The sequence below is a fragment of the Piliocolobus tephrosceles genome, chromosome 2, assembly GCF_002776525.5.
Source record: "Piliocolobus tephrosceles isolate RC106 chromosome 2, ASM277652v3, whole genome shotgun sequence".
In the NCBI taxonomy this organism is placed as follows: Eukaryota; Metazoa; Chordata; class Mammalia; order Primates; family Cercopithecidae; genus Piliocolobus; species Piliocolobus tephrosceles.
This window is the reverse complement of record NC_045435.1, coordinates 164100279-164121070: the sequence shown is the minus strand read 5'-3', so window position 1 is coordinate 164121070 and position 20792 is coordinate 164100279. Positions and strand designations below refer to the sequence as shown.

Here is a 20792-nt window from a genome sequence, read left to right as displayed (position 1 = left end):
GCATTTAACAAATATATAAAGAAAGAAGAATGAATAAATGAAATGTTCCTTCAGTACTCTGTTTTCTTATTAGTGAAAAAGCAGTAAGACAGGATAACAGCTTCTTGTTTCACTAGGTTTTTTTTATTATTATTATTTTTAATGAAATGAGTTTGCTAATTTCTCTGAGGAAGATTTCATTGGCGTAGTCCATCATTAAAGGCAGGTTATTAAGATCTCCTTGACAGCCAAGTAAGTGACCTCAGGCTGTTAATTTGGATGTCATGAATGAATTCGAATTAGAATTAGAAATTAGCTTGTTAACTTGCAAATGTTAAGAAACAATCAATTGAAGAGCTTTAATACTACTATGGCTTTTAATGTTTAAAATGATGCCATTAGGGCAAAATGGGAAGAGATTTTCCCTGTAAAACCCAACCAGTTAACCCTGTTTTGAGGAATCTTCTTGGTGTTCAAACTAACAATCCAATTGAAGTGTTCCATCAGAAACACCATAATTATTTCAGCTCAAGAGATAGATGCATTAAGGCAACTCATTATATATATTACTATATTTGGAAAAAATGATTTCTTGAACTATAAATTACTTTTTAATGCCTTCTAAATGAGTATTTGTATTTTCAGGTGGGTATTTCATAATTATCTTCTCATTTATGCAAATTAAAACATTTACTAAGCAAAGCATGATGTTTTCCAGCTCCAAATACGTACTCAGAGATAATCATTTTCTATCAAGTCATCTGAGACTGATTGTCATTAGCATTCACTAGAGTCATGGTCACGAGACTGCCTGCAGACTTCTAACAACTTCTCCCTCAATGTATAATGAAAAAGTTACTATGGTGCCAGGAAAAACAAAACGAAATCATTCACCTGCCTTCAGTTTATCAAGCTTAAAGCTGTATTTGAACTAAATTTAACAGAGTAATTCTGCTGAAATTGAATTCAACTCTAAAGGAATAGAAAGTAGATATTCTGTTTCTCTAAAGGGATAATTTAAACATCATGGAATCACTTGATTGGAGTTTTAGTTTTAAAAATGTTAATACAATATATAGTAATATCACTATAATTCTTCTATCTAAAACTCCAGAACATTAAAAGAAAAATGCAATCTATGATTATATTATGTCTCTAAGACCATGCTGAGGAAATGGTAGAGACCGATGCTGGGACTGCTTAACTCTCTCAGCTTAACCCGCCCAGTAACACACCAAGAGTTCTTTCTACTTTGCTTAAGGTTGAATTTGCGTTTTCAAATGTGTTTATGAAGTCTTCCTTTGAGCTTCATTTAAAATGACATTTCTTCCCCTCCTCTGCCTTAGCAGGGCGAGCAGCCATCATTAATTCCAGTCATGCACGCTGGCGATGGAGAGGGCAGGACCAGCCATAGGAACCAACTCCTTCCCCACGTGATTCTCTCCTTTTCAAAGGATTGCAGCATCATAAAAGACTTACTGCTTTCCCTATGCCGATCACAATTTAATCATTCTTTGATGATCCAGAAAGCACATCAAAATCTTATGGGGGGTGTTACCTGAATTTTCTTTTTCTTTTTTTTTTCTTTTGAGACGGAATCTCGCTCTGCCGCCCAGGCTGGAGTGCTGTGGCCGGATCTCAGCTCACTGCAAGCTCTGCCTCCCGGGTTCACGCCATTCTCCTGCCTCAGCCTCCCAAGTAGCTGGGACTACAGGCGCCAGCCACCTCGCCCGGCTAATTTTTTGTATTTTTCAGTAGAGACGGGGTTTCACCGTGTTAGCCAGGATGGTCTCGATCTCCTGACCTCGTGATCCGCCCGTCTCGGCCTCCCAAAGTGCTGGGATTACAGGCTTGAGCCACCGCGCCCGGCCTCGGATTTTCTAATTGTTATCTGGAGACCTCTCTGCAGGTTGGGCTGAGAAGAGAATGGAGAGTGGGAGAAGCATTTCTTGGAGAACAGGCAAGGATGAGAGGAGCAAGAGAGAAAAAAAGCAATAGAGAAAATTTCCCTTTAAAAACATGTGTTACTTAGATCGAAGGCTACATGTGACATCCTAGAAATTCTTGAACTCTGTGCAAATCACCGGGAGAATTGACACAATGATGGCTGGCCTGTGACAGTGTTCCTGGTCATTGCATAGTTCGGGCCAGTTACTTAAATGAAAAAAGCGGAGCAAGTTGTGAGTAGTACAGCATTTAGGAGTGAGTGGCTGTGGGCCGGTGGAGGGGAAACACCTAACCTGAAAACACTCTACCTGTCTTTCTGGCTCTCAGCCCTTCAAGTATTTCAGCAGCAGCCATTTCTCCCAGAACATTGTTTCCAAGGCCTATTTCCCTTAAGTGGGCAGAGTATTTGATCAGGCTGTCAAAAGAAAATCACACACACACACACACACACACACACACACACACACACACACAGGCATCGTGTCAAGCATTGTTACTCAAAGAACCTCAATTCAGTTATTTTGGAGAATGATCTCTCTTTTTAAACCCCTCCCCCAACCCCAAACCCAAGATGATGCATTGGCACAATGTGAGACCAAAGACATCCCAAAACCAATTTTTACCAATCTAATCTCTCTAGTTTGGATACTTCCCCTAGGTAAGTTGGTAGAATAAGAATTTTGGTTGTTTGAATCGTTCATTCGTTTATTTACTCAAAAGATATGGTATGATGTAATGTAATGTAGGACTACCTACTTTAGATTTTACATACCAGTAAATGTCCAAAACTTTAGAGGGACAGAGAAAGGTTTGGCAACTTTGGGTATGTCAAGAAATAACAACTGTCAACACTGTAAACGAGCAAACATTTTTACATCAAAGTAGGAAGGGCATAGTCTGAAAACAAAGGATAGCTCTTTAAATCAAATAACTTTAGTTTTACGAAAAGTAAACTGCACTGTCATTACTTTCGTAATTTCTTTGAGGACTATTGCAAAAAAAATTTTTTTTTGAGACAGGGTCTCGCTGTGTCACCCAGGCTGGGGTGCAGTGGGATAATCTTGGCTCACTGCAACCTCCATATCCCGATTTAAGCAATTCTTGTGCCTCAGCCTCCCAAGTAGCTAGAATTACAGGCACATGCCATGACGGGAAATTTCTTAAAGTGCAAGCCTTGCACTGGACTGCCGACTGGTCTTTGGGACTCTGGCATCATGAGTGAATAAGAAATCTGGGCAAAGGCCTGAACTCCTGCTCAGCTTCAACCCCTTGTCAAATCATGTGTCAAATCATGTGATCACGGCCGGCTATGCGCCCTCACCTCCCTCATCTATAAAACTGGCCTGAAAAAGGCTGTTTTGCCTATTTCATAAGGTTGTAGTGAAAACAGAATGAAGCCATTTCTGTGAAAGCATTTTGCAAATGCAATGCCGATGATGGTATATTGAGAGCATACTTATTACATGCATATTATATACGTAGCACTGCAGGGATTAAGAGAAGTTTGACACAGGGCCTCTGCTCTGAAAGAAGTTATATGACTATCAATAAAACCATTTCAAGCCCTTACCACGGGCTGCAGGTATGAAATTTCAGTTAGGGACCACACTGAATACGAGGCTACCTTCTCGCTCATTGTGTATATGTTCCACTGATGAAGCAGCCGGAATGCAAGGCCAGTGCTGAATGGTCCTGCCAGACTCTCTCAAAGGTCTTGCTCTTGAGGAAACTGTCGGCCTAGTCAGGATTTGACCTGCCTTGGCTTCCTGCACTGCCTGGTTGTGTGCAGTGTCCTCAGACAAAATGAGTGGACAGCAGGGATGTGAGGCAGAACAGATGGTCCACAGGAGGAGGGCAGGAAGCGAGGAGGACGAACTCCATAACTCAACAATTCTACATCTAGGTCGACTCCAGAGGCCATGGATCCCCCCACTACACCATGCAGCCTCACGAGTGAAGGTTCGATGGAGTATTCACTACACGCCAGCTGTGACCAGGGCCACCCACATGGTTAAGTGCCTGTGCCTTGCACAAGGTGCCTTCCAAGAGGGTAAGTGGGGCTGAAATCCAGCAGAGTTCTGCTTGCCAAATGCTGGGCTCCAAAGCATGGACCTGAAAGGGGAACTTCCTCTGATTCATTGGCCAGAGGTGGTGCCTTTTAAATTCATCTGTGCAAAGGACTAACAGCCCCTGGTCAATCTCCTTGGCTCTCTTGCATCCACTGAGCTCCTCTTCCTGGATACTGAGAGCCCCCAGTGATAAAAGGTGAGGAGCTATGAATCTGTTCCCTGAAGTCCTCCTGAAGTCTGTGATCATCCTCCAGCTCTCTACAGCTGGCCCAGAGCAGGGCCTGCCAGAGTGGGCTGGGGCTGCAAAGACGGTGCTTCTACCTCTAGGCCATAGCCTGTCAGCACTGCAGAGGGGCATAGCAGGAGAGTGGGGGTTTGCCTGTGAAGGTGGAAATGGAGAGGGGTAGCTGTGCTTGAGGTGAGCATGCAGTCGACTGCACAAGTCACATCGGAAAGCTACCTGTTGCCCATGGGATGGGGTGAGGCTGAAAAGGTGTGGAAGAGTTCAATGATACAATATTTAAACTAGCCAAGTTAAATGGATGCTAAATTTGCATGAAGTTATCATTATGAGTTCAAGTTGTTCAGGTCGCTAGAGTAGGAGTAGTTGAAAGGGAATGCAAAACCAAGGAGGCAGGTGGCAGTCATCACGAATGAGAGTCAGGAGTGGTGCAAGAAACATGAGAGTGATGAAATGAAGGTAAGCTGGGTGGAGAGGGGAACATGGGAGTACTCCAGGGTTCTGGGAGGGTAGGGATGCTTCAAACAAGGAACTTGGCTTAGACTCTGAGTCAGTAAGACCCAGGTTTAAAATCCAGTTTTTTGTTTTTTTGGTTTTTTTTTTTTTGAGATGTCGCCCAGGCTGGAGTGCAGTGGTGCAATCTCAGCTCACTGCAACTTCCACCTCCCGGGTTCAAGCGATTCTCTTGCCTCAGTCTCCTGAGTAGCTGGGACTACAGGTGTGTGCCACAACACCAGGCTAATTTTTGTGTTTTTAGTAGAGATGAGGTTTCACTATGTTGGCCAGGCTGGTCTCGAACTCCTGGTCTTAGGTGACCCACTTGCCTTAGCCTCTCAAAGTGCTAGGATTACAGGTGTTAGCCACCATGCCAGGCCTAACACCCAGTTTTACAGTTACAACTCTGACTTTCTGGGCAAGTGACTTACCCATTTTGAATCTCAGTTTCCTCATCCGTAAAATGAGAGTAATGGTATTTGTGACTTAGAATTGGTGTGAGGAGTAAAAAACCTATGTTCACAGCATCTATTGCATTATAGGTGACCATAAAGTGACGCAGGACTTCTGTTTTTGGCTATGATGGAGTAACAGGGACTGGATTTACCCTCTGCCCAAAATCAGATTTTAACCACCAGAGAAAATATATTGAACAATGGTTTTCAAATATTGGACAACAGACAGGATAGGACAACAAGCTCTGAGAAGGAGAACACATAAGGTGAGCCCTGTGAGTGCCCCACTTACTGCCTGAAGAGCCTTTCTGGGTCCCCAGCACTGCAGGCAGGGAGGGCAATCAGATTCTGTTGGTCTCACTGAGTTGAGACACAGAATTCAGAGTTTGGGTAAAGGTGGCTAGAATTTATAGGACAGAATTCCGGAGAGGAGAGGGCCTTATAGAAATAGAGTTCTGTGCCTTTTGCAGAGAGTTTACGCCAAAAATTTGGCTGAGTACACTTCTGAGGAACGTACTAAGGCTAGGGAAACATTCACAGGACAGGCAGGTGAAACAACCCCTGAGGCTCATACAGGGCTGAGAACAGATAATATTCCCACCAGCCAGAGTGTAAAAACCTCCTAATACATGAGGCATCGACAGCTAAAAAGTGTATTGCCTAAGTAGTGGGACCAAATTAATCCTAGAGTCAAAACTCTTCTGGATGTGTCCAAACAAAGCTTTAAAACAAGCCTCGGCTGGGCACGGTGGCTCATGCCAGTAATCCCAGCACTTTGGGAGGCCGAAGCAGGCAGATCACTTGAGGCCAGGAGGTCAAGACCAGCCTGGGCAACATGGACAAACCCCGTCTCTACTAAAAATACAAAAATTAGCCAGGCATGGTTGCATGCGTCTGTAGTCCCAGCTACTCGGGAGGCTGAGGCATGAGAATCGCTTGAACCTGGGAGGCAGAGGTTGCAGCCGAGATAGTGCCATTGCACGTCAGCCTGGGTGACACAGTGAGACTCTGTCTCAAACAAACAAACAAACAACCCACCCCAGAAGCCTCAAAGGGATCCAACTATTGCCAAGAAATTAACTGCATCAGAGGACAAGCCTGTAAATATTAAAAGGAATGAAAAGGGAATTTTAAAAATCCATCACCCAATAACATAAATTCACCATGTTTGGCCTCTACTGAAACTAGAAGCAGGAAAATCTGACTTATAACTGGGAACAAATATTAATCAATCAAAACATCCAAAAATGATACTGAAGATAGAATTAATAGTCGAAGATATTAAAACATTTAAGTATACTCTATATATTCAAGAGGGCAGAGGAAAATATGAACATGAAGAAGACTGAAATGGAAGATATTAAAAAAAACTCAAATTGGGCCAGGAGCGGTGGCTCACACCTCTAATCTCAGCACTTTGGGAGGCAGAGGCAGGCAGATCACCTGAGGTCAGAAGTTCAAGACCAGCCTGGCCAACATGGTGAAACCCCGTCTCTACTAAAAATACAAAAATTAGCCAGGCATGGTGGCGGGTGCCTGTAATCCCAGCTATTTGGGAGGCTGAGGCAGGAGAATTGCTTGAACCTGGGAGGTGGAGATTGCAGTGAGCTGAGATCACGCCACTGCACTCCAGCCTGGGTGACAGAGCGAGACTCTGTCTCAAAAAAAAAAAATATTTAAATTGAACTTTCAGAGATTAAAAAGTACAATGTCTGAGATAAGAAAAATACATTGGATGGACTTTGCAGCATAGTAGACATTGTAGACAATATGTGAAGACATAGCAACAGAAACTACCCCAAGTGAAATGCAGGGGAGAAAAAGATCAAAAAAAAAAAAAAAAAAAAAAAAGAAGAACACAACATCATTTAGTTGTGCAATAAAATCATGTAGCCTAACATATATGTAACTAGAATTTCAGAAGGATAAAAGACAGGAGTGACAGAAAAAAAATACTTGAAAGGGAGTGGTCTAAAATTTTCTAAATTTGATGAAAACTGCAAACACATAGATCTAAGAAGTTTAACAAACTCCAATCTGAAAAAACAAGAAGAAAGTCACACTAAGCATGTCATACTTAAATTGTTGAAAACCAGTGATAAAAAGAAAGTCTTAAAAGCAGCCAGAGACTGGACATGGTGGCTCATACCTGTAATCCTAGCACTTTGGGAGGCTAAGGTGGGTGGATCACTTGAGGCCAGGGGTTTGAGACTAGCCTGGGCAACATGGCGAAATCCCATCTCTACTAAAAATACAAAAAAAATTTAGCTGGGCATATTGGCTGCACACCTGTAGTCCCAGCTACTTGGGAGGCTGAGGCACAAGAATTATTTGAACCGGGGAGGCAGAGGTTACAGTGAACCAAGATCACGTCACTGCACTCCAGCCTGGGTGACAGTGAGACTCTGGAAGAAGAAGAAAGAGAAGGAGAAGGAGAAGGAGAGGAAGGAGAAGAGGAGGAAGGAGAAGAGGAGGAAGGAGAAGAAGGGGAAGGAAAAGAAGAGGAAGGAGAAGAAGAGGAAGAGGAAGAAGAAGAAGAAGAAGAAAGAGGAAGCATACAGAGGAATAAAAACAAATTATATACAAAAGAATAGAGATAAAAATGATATCTCTTCAGAAACAATACAAGCAGAAGATAGTGATGCTTCTTCAGAAACAATACGAGCAGAAGATAGTGGGGCAACATCTTAAAAGTATTAACTGCCTGCTGGGCATGGTGGTTCATGCCTGTAATCCTAGCACTTTGGGAGGGCAAGGCAGGTGGATTACCTGAGGTCAGGAGTTCGAGACCAGCCTGGCCAACATGGTGAAACCCTATCTCTACTAAAAATACAAAAATTGGCCAGGTGTGGTGGCACATGTCTGTAATCCCAGCTACACGAGAGACTGAGGAAGGAGAATCACTTGAACTCAGCGGGTGGAGGTAGTAGTGAGCCGAGATTGCGCTACAGCACTCCGGCCTGTGTGACAAGAGCAAGACTCCATCTCAAAAAAAAAAAAAAAAAAAAGTATTAACTGTCAATCAAATATTTTGTACCTTGCCAAAAAAAAAAAAAAAAAAAAACCACTTTAAAAATGAAGGCAGCATAGACTTGTTAGATATACAAAGACTTAGAGAATTCATCACCAGCAGACCAGGATTATAAGCAATGTATAAAGTAAGTCCTTCAGACAGAAGAATATGATATCACGTAAAAATGTGAATATAGCCAAAGGAATAAAGAATGCCAGAAATGGTAAATATGTGAATAAACATAAAAAACTCCCCCCTTATTAAAAAAACAACTGCTTAAAATAGACATAATAATAATGTATCCTTGGATATATAACACTTGCAAAGGTAAAATATATGACTACAAAAACACAAAGGATAGGAAGAGAATGGAAGTATACTGTTGTAAGATTCTTATACTATAAGTGAAGTAGTATAATGTTATTTGAAGGTAGACTGTAATAAGTTAAAGATGAAGGCTGTAAACACTAGAGCATCCACTAGAAAATAAAAGACTAAGAGGTACTGCTCACCAGCCAATTAAAGATATAAAAATGGAATTATAAACATTTATCCAAAAAGCAACAGAAAACTAGTTTAAAAGGAACAAAGAACAGATGAGACAAATAGAAAACAAATGGCAAGATGATAGATTAAAAACCAAACCATAAAGATAATCACATTAAATATAATGGTCTAAACAATTAAAAGACAAAGATTGTCAAATGGATAAAAAAAGAAGGTCTCAGCTATATGCTGTCTATAAGAAACCCAATTTCAATATAAAAACACAGATAGGTTAAAACCAAAGGATGAAAACAGATATATTATGTAAATATGCATTAAAAAAAGACCTGTAGTGGCTATATTAATATCAATCAAAGTAGGGAGCATTACCAAGGATAAAGAAGACCATTTCATAATGATGAGTGTCAATTCATCAAGAGGCACAACAATCAAAAATGTTTATGTACCTAAAAACAGAGCTTCAAAATACATGAGGCAGAAACTGATTAAACTATAAGGAGATATAAACAACATCACAATTTTCCCCTCTCTCAATAGTTGATAGAACATGTAAAAATTTGTACATATATAGAAGACTTCAATAACACTGCCAACCAACTTGACCTAATTGACATTTATGGGGCATTCAATACAGTAACAGCAGAATACAGTCTTTTCTCATGCACATGGAACATTTACCAAGATAGATCAGATCCGGGGCATAAAAGAAATAAAACAAGTGTGTTCCTTTTTTCCCTAGAGATGAGATCTTGCTATGTTGCCCAAGGCTGATCTCAAACTCTTGAGCTCAAGCAATCCTCCCACCTAAGCCTCTCAAGTAGCTGGGACTACATGACCATACCAGGCATGGGACCTGTAGTCCCAGTTACGTGGGAGGCGGAGGTGGGAAAATCGCTTGAACCCGGGAGACAAAGGTTGCAGTGAGCCGAGATCATGCCATTGCACCAGGTATGTTTTCCAACCATAGCAGAATTTAATTAAGAATCAAGAGACTCTTAATCTCTTGATTAAAACAGAATGATATCTGAAAAAATATATACCTATGTGGAAACTAAACAGAGCTATTCTAAATAACCCATAGGTTAGAGAAGAAATTAAAAGGAATATTAGAAAATAGTTTGAACTGAATGAAATGAAAATATAACATATTGAAATTTGTAGGAAACAATAAAAAAAGTGCTTAGTGCTAATATAAACATTTATATTAGAAAAATTAAAAGATTTAAAATCAATAAGTTAAGCTTTCACTTTAATAATCTAGAAAGAGAAGAGCATATTAAACCCAAGGTAAGCAGAATAAAGGAAATAATAAAGAGATGAAATCAATAAAGTTAAAACCAGAAAAACAGTAGTGAAAATCAAGAGTGGTTCCATGAGAAGATCAATAAAATTAATAAATTTCTAACCAGATCAATCAGAAAAAGAGAGAACACAAGTAATCAATACCAAGAATGAAAAAGGAGACATCACTATAGATGCTACAGACATTAAAAGGATCATAAGAAAATATTACGAAGAACTTTATGCCAATAAATCCGACAATTTAGATGAAATAAATTTCTTGAAAGACACAAACTACTAAAGCTTTGCTCAAGATAAAATATCCAGCATAGCCTTATACCTATTAAAGAAATTGAATTTAGGCTGGGTGCAGTGGCTCATGCCTGTAATCCCAGCACTTTGGGAGGCTGAGGCAGGAGGATCACGAGGTCAAGAGATCAAGACCATCCTGGCCAACATGGTGAAACCCTGTCTCTACTAAAAATACAAAAATTAGCCAGGCATGATGGCAGGTGCTTGTAGTCCCAGCTACTCAGGGGGCTAAGGCAGGAGAATAACTTGAATCCAGGAGGTGGAGGTTGCAGTGAGCCAAGATTGTGCCACTGCACTCCAGTCTGGCAACAGAGAGTGACTCCATCTCAAAAAAAAAAAAAAAAAAATTGAATTTGTTGTTAAAAACCTTCCCATAAAGAAAGCTCCAGGCCCAGATGTTTTCACTGATAATTCTACCGAATATTTAAGGATGAGATAATGCTAATGCTACACAAATTATTTCATAAAATAGAAGAGGGGGACACACTTATTAGCTCATTCTGTAAGGCCAGAATTACCCTGATCTCAATGCCAGACAAAGATATTACGAGAAAAGAAAAGTTCAGCTGGGCGTGGTAGCTCACATCTGTAATCCCAGAATTTTGGGAGGCTAGGGAGGGCAGATGACTTGAAATCACAAGTTCAAGACCAGCCTGGCCGACATGGTGAAAACCCATCTCTACTAAAAATACAAAAAATTAGCTGGTCATGGTGATCCACACCTAAAGTCCCAGTTACCTGGGAGGCAGAGGTGGGATAATCGCTAGAACCCGGGAGGCGGAGGTTGCAGTGAGCCAAGATCATGCCATTGCACTCCAGCCCAGGCAACAGAGCAAGACTCCATCTCAAAAAAAAAAAAGAAAAAGAAAGAAAGAAAAGAAAAGAAAAGAACAGAACTGACTAATATGCTTCATGAGCATAGATGGCAAAATCCTTAACAAAATTTTGGCAAAATACTAAAAGCATAATATATCAGCAATATATTAAATCAGCATTGTATTAAAAGGGCAATGAAATGAAGCTTATTAATAGGATTATTATAGGAAAAGCAGAGAAGCTATTAAAGTTGAAAATCTTCCCGTCCTTCCTGAATAAGTATATTAGAGAAAAATTTTTCTTTCTTTCTTTCTTTCTTTTTTTTTTTTTAATGATGAAGTCTCCTTCTGTTGCCCAGGCTGGAGTGCAGTGGCGCGATCTTGGCTCACTGCAACCTCTGCCTCCTGGGTTTAAGTGATTCTCCTGTCTCAGCCTCCTGAGTAGCTGGGATTACAGGTGTCTGCCACCATGCCCAGCTAATTTTTTTGTATTTTAGTAGAGATGGGGTTTCACCATGTGGGCAGGCTGGTCTCAAACTCTTGACCTCAAGTGATTTGCCTGCCTCGGCCTCCCAAAGTGCTGGGATTACAGGCATGAGCCACCATGCCCAGACAGAGAAAGAATCTTTTTCTTCTAAAATAATAAGTAGACTGGGCACAGTTGCTCACGCCTATAATCCCAGCACTTTGGGAGGCTGAGGGGGGCAGATAACTTGAGGTCAGGAGTTTGAGACCAGCCTGGCCAACATGGTGAAACTATGACTCTACTAAAAATACAAAAATTAGCTGGGTGTGGTGGCGCATGCCTGTAGTCCCAGCTACTCAGGACGCTGACGCAGGATAATTGCTTGAACTAGGGAGGTGGAGGTTGCAGTGAGCAGAGATCGCACTACTGCACTCCAGCTGGGCGACAGAGCAAGAATGTGTCTCAAAAATAAAAATAAAAGTAATAATAATAACAACAATAATAAGTAGCCATCCATCAAGCCCTCAAGCCTCAAGCCTTGGCTGTGTTCTGTTGCCCTTGACTTTCCCCGCGGTGCTGTCACTATCAATTACCTGAAACTATATATCTTGGAGTTGTCTCCACCCAGCAAGCTTTTTCTACAGTAGCTGCAAATCCTACTTGGCCCACTGGGGATATGGACTCAGTAGGCCTGGACAGAGAAATACCTAAGATTCTCAACACAAACATGGCAAGGAAATATCCTGTTTTTGAGAAGCTTTTGAGAATAGCTGTGTCCTTCTGCCTTGAGGAGGCTGGGACAACTTTGTAATCAAACACAAAAAAGTGATCCCTCCTGGGTAGGCTGCCTTTCTTCCTTAGGTCACATTGATTACATTTTACATTATATCCTGACTTTAAGAAAAATCTGGAGGTCATACGTCCTGTTTTTCCTCAGTTGCCAACTTCTTAAAATGGGGCTTCTAGTGAGGTCTTGGAGATTGCTTCATGGTCCACACACAACTGTTTGCCACGTTAGGTACCAAGACCAAGATGGGTCCCTGCTTGGCTCTCAGAGCTGTAAAACCTCACTGGAAACTGCTAAAAAGGTGCAGCTAAATAATGATCCCCATGATTTAATTCAAGCACTTAGTTTTAAAAGGTGAACAAATAAGGCCTCTTAACTTGCTACTCACCATGTTAAAGTTTGAATGAATTCCAACAAACCATTTTCTCCTTCTTTTTCTTTTCCATCTATGCCATTATCTGCCAAATGCAACTTCACTAACCAAGGACCAGCTTCCATCAGACCTTCAATTTTCTTCTTGATTCCTATAAGAAAATCAGAGTATCTTATTATTTTTAGACAATAGTTCCCCTGTTTATCACCAGCTAAGCTGACTTTATTCTTTTAGATTGTACTTTACTGGACTTGTGTGAGTAGATGCATTTGCAATATAGTCAAGGAAATACTGTGTATATAATTTTTAAAGTCCTTGTTTTATACTCAGTACATCCTTCCTTCTTTAGAACAAGAAGCCCCAAATTACTCTGCATGAAAGGAAATTCCATCTAAGATTTAGATTGTTGCCTTTACTTTGAAGAAGAAAATTGATGTATCTAGAAATTTCCTGGAAGAAGATGAATGAGTTGCCCACTGATCTAGGGGAAGTGATAGCTTTTATGAAGGAATTCAGCCCTTTAAAGGGGCCTGAAAAGCTGTTACCTTTTTGAGCTTTAAAAGAGAAAATCTGAAGGAGAAAGAACCATCCTGCCTTTGTAGAATTCGTGACTGGGCTGAGGGATCCTGGGGTTGGTTCGGCCTCATCAGTCGACACAGCTTTTGTAAAGAGTCTATTGTCAGTGCTGGGAAACAGCATCAGGTCCACATTTAATTTATGTCAGTTCAAGTTTAGGAGTTTGGCAAAGAAAAATACAGGAAGGGGATGGAGGAAAAGAAATAATCATGGGCATAATGCGGGCTCATCCACTCAGTAAGTATGAGATGGGAAATTGAATTGCCTGTCCCAAATTCAAATCTTTCTCTGGGGGCCTACAAGTATTTAGAGTTATATGAGCCCCCTAAACACTAACCAACTACTTCATCCAGACCCAACCAAAGAAAGACCAAGTGATCTGTTCCAAAACTGGGGAAGAAACTGTGTGGAACTTAGAGATAATATGCCTAGATATTGTAATGTGTGGGCAAATCACAGAATTTTCAAGGATCATTTTACTATACACTAATTTTGTCCACCAGGCTGACTCAAGAACCTAACCCTGCAGCTAGACAGGACTTGAATTCCTTCAGCATTTAACAAACATTTTTGAGCTCCTATTATGTGTCAGGCACTGGTGTAGGTGCCAGGGACCCAGTGGAGAACAAAAGAGACAAAAATCCCTGCCCTTATGAAGCTGACATTAAGTGAATGTTAACTAGCATGGTTAGAGCAAGGAAGAGAGCAGAGTCAAGGATAATCAAGCATAAATCTTCAAGCCTGGAGGGAAAACTTGCTTTTCAGGAAAAGGAGATAAATCTGGACATCAGGCCTTCCTAGGTTGCCAATTGGGGAAAAAGAGTAGAAAGTATGCTTTTAAAAAAAGGATTTGATTGGTTTCTTTGGACATGAATCTAATCTGCTGGATCGTTGGATGAAATAGACAGGATTGATGGGGCACGGTGGGTCATGCCTATAATCACAGCACTTTGGGAGACCAAGAAGGGCAGATCACTTGAGGTCAGGAGTTTGAGACCAGCCTGGCTAACATGGTAAAATCCGTCTCTACTAAAAATACAAAAATTAGCCAGGTGTTGTGGCATGTGCCTATAGTTCCAGCTACTTGGAAGGCTGAGGCAGGAGAACTGCTTGAACCCAGGAGGCAAACGTTGCAGAGAGCCGAGATTGCGCCACTGCGTAGCCTGGATGACAAAGCAAGAATCTGTCCCGAAAAAAAAAAAAAAAAAAAAAGAAATAGGCAGGATTTATTTTCCTTTAGAACATAGTTGGAGGGATGAACACTGGTCCATCCTTTGGTTTTATTAGAGGTAAGCCTAACTTGTCTAAATCTCATTCATCCTTACATCTAAGTAAGGCATGGGAATGATAGCAAATGACAGCTGTCATGAATGATACAACAGTGCTCCATTATTCACACTAGAATCGTATCTGGTACATGGTAGGTATTTAATAAATGTTTGTTCAATGAATTAATGAATCAATGACTAATAGAGTGTAAATTGCAATTGTGTTATGGAAACTTTATCTCACTGTTCAGTGCTTTTCCCAGTACAGTGTTGCTAATAATGCCTTGAGACCACTCGTGAGCAAGATGAAATATGATTTTTCTATCTGTAGAATCTCTTTAAGAAAAATGCATTTGAAAATGTAAGTTGACTGCCCAGAATGATGGATGATGTGGATACTGATCACATGTGGCATCCATTTCTTTTTGTCCCCTTCTGGCATGATGGAAAGCAGTGGTGGCCAATAGGGCCAAAGCTGAAGGCCAAAAGCTAAATTCCTTTACCGCTGCTCAGCTTTGCAAGGAAAGACAACATCTTAGCCAGTCTACATCCCTAACTAAGCCAGTGTGGCACAAACGTATGCCCTTGGAGAGGAAGGGACTTCCAGGCCTGTGATTGGCCTGGGCCAACTTGTACTCCCATGGGAAAAACAATCAAAGTCTCCCTCCAGCAGATAAGACAGGTCACAATGTCATCTCTTCCTATGAAAAATAAGCAGTTTGGAAAATGCTAGTCTAAACCACTCTCCAGAATTTAGACCTCTAATGAGTTACGGTGGCCCTGTTAGATAATAGGAAGGCTGGCATTGCTCAGTACAGGAACTTCCTGCTCCAGCGCTTTAACCAAAGTTCAAGCAAAACTGGATTATTTTCTTTAGGTTGAAAACAAATTCCTTGGAGTAAGGGCAGGTATGTGCTCAAGCCCTGGTAATACTTGATACATCCCAGCTGTGTTCACAGCAACCCGTTTTTACCTAATCTTACATTTCTCTACTTTGAAACAAAAACAAGCCCACTAACAATGACCATTTCAATTTACCCTCTCTGTCTGGGAGAACTTAGCAGTGGCATAGCTATGCCTGGTTGTGCCCAAGAGGCAGGGTGGTGTACTTAGATGTGAGGAATCTCCAGGTTTAAAACCTCTCTCTGGAAAATGCTATGAGACTCCTTGGAAAGTCACTTGACTTCTCTGAATCTAAATTTCCTCTGGCAAAATAGAGATCATAATACCCATCTCTTAGAAGCATTGTGAGGACGGCTGGGAAGCATTGTGAAATAGTGGTGGTAGAGGCACGTAGTACACAGTTTTAGTGCTTCGCTTGCCAGCGTTATCTCTGGATTTCATACGTCACTGAAACACTGGAATGGGAGCAACCTGGCAAAGAACCTTCATGTGTAAGTGTCCTCCCTTCTACCACTGTCTCCCTGAGGATCAGGAGGACAATGGCACGCCTTGCCTGGAAGCCACTCCACAGATCCAGTATGGACTCTCCCAGCCTCGTGCTTTCTCTCATTTTCTCTTTGGTCAATTGCCAAGCTTCCCCAGGTGTCTTGGATGGCAGAATCTTTCTCACCACCCTCTTTGAACTGGCTACTGGGTCCTGTCAATTCTCTTCCTTCTAAATATATCGAGACTCCAGCTTTCTATCACTGCAGCTTCACTTCATCTTCTCTTGCCTGAACCAGTGTAAAACTTCCTGCTTTTCCTGCCACTCCCCTCTCATCCCCGACTCCCAACACTGCTCCAGAATCCCGCTAAGCTAGTACAGTTGTCTTCTTCCTTCAGTGGACCTCAATCAGACACGATGAGGAGCCCTCTGACATTGACGAGATCTGGGAGATCGTGGATAGACTGTGCCTGACTGTGGAGAAGAAGGTAATCACCAGGACAGAGGGTAACACTGATGACTTGCTCATTGGTGGAAATGCCTCCTCTGAAGGCCCCAAGGGCGATGGTACCCAAAGCACCCAGAGTCATCATTGGTGTTGATATTGCCATGAACCTCACTTGCAGGAAACCAGCTTTGCAAAGGATGCCTATAAGTACGTCAGTGGGGCAAGGTGGTTCATGCCTGTAATTTCAGCACTTTGGGAGGCGGAGGTGAGAGGATCACTTAAGCCTACCAGTTTGAGACCAGCATGAGCAACATGAAGACATGAAGAGACCCAGTCTGTACAAAAAAAAAAAAAAATTAGCTGGGCATGGTGGTCACACCTGTGGCCCCAGCTACTTGGGAGGCTGAGGTGGGTGGATTGCTTGAGGCTGGGAGGTCAAAGCTGCAGTGAGTCATGATCACACCACTACACTCCAGCCTGGGCCACAGAGTGAGATCCTATCTCAAGAAGAAAACAAAAAAAAAAAAGAAGTACATTAAAGATGACATGAAATCAATGAAAGGGGAACTTGAAGAAGCGAGATCAGAAAGAGTAAAACCTTTTATGGTAGGGCTGCAGAACAAATCAAGCACATCCTTGCTAATTTCAAAAACTACCAGTTCTTTTCTTGATGAAAACATGAATCCTGATGGCATGGTTGCCCTACTGAACTACCATGAGGATGGTGTGACCCTGTATATGATTTCCTTTAACAATGGTTGAGAAATGGGTAAATATTAACAGATTTGGCAATTACTTTGAATATATCATCTATCATCATAAATGGCTGCTGCTTGTCATCCACAAAACACCATGTCTTAAGATAAATGGGCCCTGCATTTATTTTGACTGTGATTTATGTGGAGTGGAGGCCTTATTTTTTTAAGAAAAAAAAAAAAAAATCACATAGGTTGTCTAAAAATAAAATGCATTTAAACTAAAAAAAAAAAAAAAAAAAAAACCCTCATAACTAGTCTCCCATCCTTTAGCTATTCCTCTCTCTAAAGCATATTCTGCAAAACTGCCCAAGATACTTTTCAAAAACCCAGTCCTCACTATGCTACTGTCCTGCTTCAAAACCATCATGGCTCCAGCCCTTTGCATACAGGAGAAAATCTAACTCCTGAACTCAGCATTCATGGCTTTCAGTCATTTGAGTCCACTGCCTCTTCAGTCACATTTCCAGCCACTTTCCCAATGACCGCTCTGCGGCAAACATCACCCCTCCAGATGCCTAATACACCAGGCACCTTCCTCCTCTTAGCCTTTTCTCATGCGGTCCCTCTGCCTGGAACCTCCTCTCTTAACACAGCTGACAAACCTCTTCTCATTCCTTCTGAGGAGAGCCCTGTTTCCTAAATGGGCCGGTACTCAAAGGTCAAGTGTAAATTTTCATGGAACCAGTATGCCCCAGAGAGGCTCTCCATATCCTTCACTTGCTGGCCTCTTCTGGGACCGCCAGAACAGGTGGGCATCCTGCATTCTGGGGGGCAATCAGATCAACCACTACTCAAATGTTCATCTGTGGATGCCAGGCCCTGGTAGGGCCTTCTCCTTGTGGTTGAATTACATTTTTAACTTGTTAAAAATAGCTTTTTTCCATCGAAAAGGAACGTGTGTAATTTCCTGTATAAGTCCTAGTCTTATAAACCAGAACATAAACTCTGTTTGTTTGATTATAGGACTTAAGAAGGCAAAATGTAAGTAGTGTTTAATGATTCACACCTTGGGCCTTGGGACCTTTCTATAAAGGTTTCCATTGTTTAGCTGTCACCCCAGGATGGAGCCCCAAATAAAATAATTGCAGGATTATAACTGGCAACTTCCTGTTTTGGAACTAATAAAGCTGTTTTGAAGATTACATCTTGACTTTTGAACTTGGTCTTTGCATTCCTTAATGCCACTGGTATTTCTGGGGACTGTGGCTATGAAATAAGCAACGCTGCCTTATTTGGGGAAATGTATTTGCCCTTGGGTGGCATGGTACTGTAGTAAAGTTCTGATCAATCCCAAGTTTGCTGATATGTCATTTTATGGTTGGATTTTTGCCCCATGTACATGTCTAAGTCATTTACTGGCTCTCCCTGTCCTGAATCTTCCAGAATTGAAACAGCCCTGGAGGTTGTCTGTGGGGCTTGGGCTGGGAGTAAACAGGCACAGGATACCCCTGAGTCCTCACTGGGTCTTTTAAGAACTTTGGGAGCCTTGAGACAACAAGGCAGCACTGGCTGAATAGGGCTCAGAGAAACCATCTAAACTGAGGTTGGCTATTCCTGACGACCTTACAGTGACTTCCAGCCTTCAGCTATCTTCTGGCTCTTTGTGGACCTCACAGGTTTGTGACTAGGCATAGACCAAGCCAGACATCATCCACTTGAACACTGATAAACTTCCAGGCCCACGATTCCTAGTTCCTGTATCCCCACGGTACGGAGAGCCAAGGGGCTCAGAGGTGGCTTCACCGAGTACAGAAGAAGAAAGTGTAGAAGACAGTATAGAAGAAGACAGAGAAGCCAGAACAGAAATGGGACTGGGTCTTGTCTGTTCTGTGGTTTTCAGGGCAGAGAAGAGGCATCTAGGAGCCTCGGTCTGCTCTCTGATTTTCTTCATTGTGCAAAATAAATCAGGAGCAGACAGTCTGATTTTCTCAAGTCCAAAACTGTGGTTCTCAAAGTGTGATCCTCGAACCAGCAGCATCAGGACCCCGGGAACTGGATAGAAATACACACTGTCCAGCCTCACTCAGACCTACTCACTCAGAACCTGGGGGGTGGCACCCAGCAATCTGTTTTAACAAGCCCTCTGAGTACCTCTGAGACTGCTCAAATTTGAGGACCCTTGTTCTAATAACTCTTCATCCTCAGGGATGCACTGAGGCAAGACTGATTTGGACAAAAATCTTTAACTCCTGCAAGCATAGAAAGAAGATATTTTGCTTCCTTTATCAACTTTTAAATGGTTGCTCAGTGTTAACTGGTCAAGTTCTTGTATTGCTCTAAATGTTCTTATCACTCCAAAAGAGAGGAATAATAATGGGCATCAGGTTTCCTAATGGGGGTTTTGCCTCAATGGCATTGTGGAGACAACTTTCCAAGCAGCAGGCCAAAAGCCTCTTGTCCACAAAGAGGCCGGCATGGAAATAGTCTGTTTCCAGTTAGAGCCAGATGGAAACCATCTGGACTTGTCACCCAGGAGGCTGATGTAGATCAATCTGAACCTCCACTTTGAAACAAGTAGAACTCTTCTACCAAAGACCAAACTCACCCCCCAAACAATTTATGATAGCAAAAACAATTGTCCAATGTGGGAAGCTGTTGTTTAATTTGCTTTGTAAACTCTGGAAAGCATGACACTAGACTGCACTGAAAGGAAGCTATAAAATAAGTATAATATTAGATACAAAAGGATTTGAGGCAAATAATTCCTTGGGAAACAAAAGACTTTAATGGCTCCCAATGTCTACTAGGTTAAGTACAAACTCTCCACCTGACATGCAAATTCTTCCTTACTATGACCCTCCCCTCTTGCCAAGGGCCGCCCTCCGCACATCCTCTTGTTGTACCTAAACCTGCAGGCTCATGGCTTGCTTTGTTAAGGCCCTTCTTCCTTATTTAAGTCCTTCCTCACCTAAGTCTTTCCTTGGAAAAAAATTTTTTTTTACTTCCATAGATTATTGGGGAACAGCTGGTGTTTGGTTACATAAGCTATTTAGTGGTGATTTGTGAGATTTTGCTGCACCCATCACCTGAGCAGTATACACCGAACCTTATTTGCAGTCTTTTATCCCTCACCCTCTTCTCAGCCTTTCCCCCAAGTCTCCAAAGTCCATTGTGTCATTCTTTTTTTTTTTTTGAGACGGAGTTTTGCTCTTGTTGCCCGGGCTGGAGTGCAATGGTGCGATCTCGGCTCACCACAACCTCCACCTCCCAGGTTCAAGTGATTCTCCTGCCTCAGCCTTCCGAGTAGCTGGGATTACAGGCATGCACCATCATGCCTAGCTAATTTTTTTTATCTTTAGTAGGGATAGGGTTTCTCCATGTTGGTCAGCCTGGTCTTGAACTCCCAACCTCAGGTGATCCCTCCCCCTCGGGCTCCCGAAGTGCTGGGATTATAGGCGTGAGCCACCTTGCCTGGCCCCTAGTGTCATTCTTATGCCTTTGCATCCTCATAGTTTAGCTCCCACTTATGAGTGAGAACATACGATGTTTGGTTTTCCATTTCTGAGTTACTTCGCTTAGAATAATAGTTTCCAATCTCATCCAGGTCGCTGTGAATGCCATTAATTCATTCCTTTTTATAGCTGAGTAGTATTCCATTGTATATATATACCACAG

General features: G+C 41.9%; 1 protein-coding gene and 1 pseudogene across 1 annotated transcript in view; one reads left to right on the top strand and one right to left on the bottom strand.

The window, feature by feature from the left end:
• Positions 1-1343: 1343 nt before the first annotated feature.
• Positions 1344-20792, bottom strand: part of LOC113224798 — a 64846-nt gene continuing 45397 nt past the window's right edge. The window contains exons 7-9 of the mRNA XM_026454199.1: positions 12756-12891; positions 2235-2341; positions 1344-1423 (exon numbers count right to left, since the gene is read on the bottom strand). Of these exons, the coding sequence (XP_026309984.1) occupies positions 1344-1423; positions 2235-2341; positions 12756-12891 (323 nt within the window). The remainder of the gene's footprint in view (positions 1424-2234; positions 2342-12755; positions 12892-20792) is intronic.
• Positions 14186-17199, top strand: LOC111534847 (annotated as a pseudogene).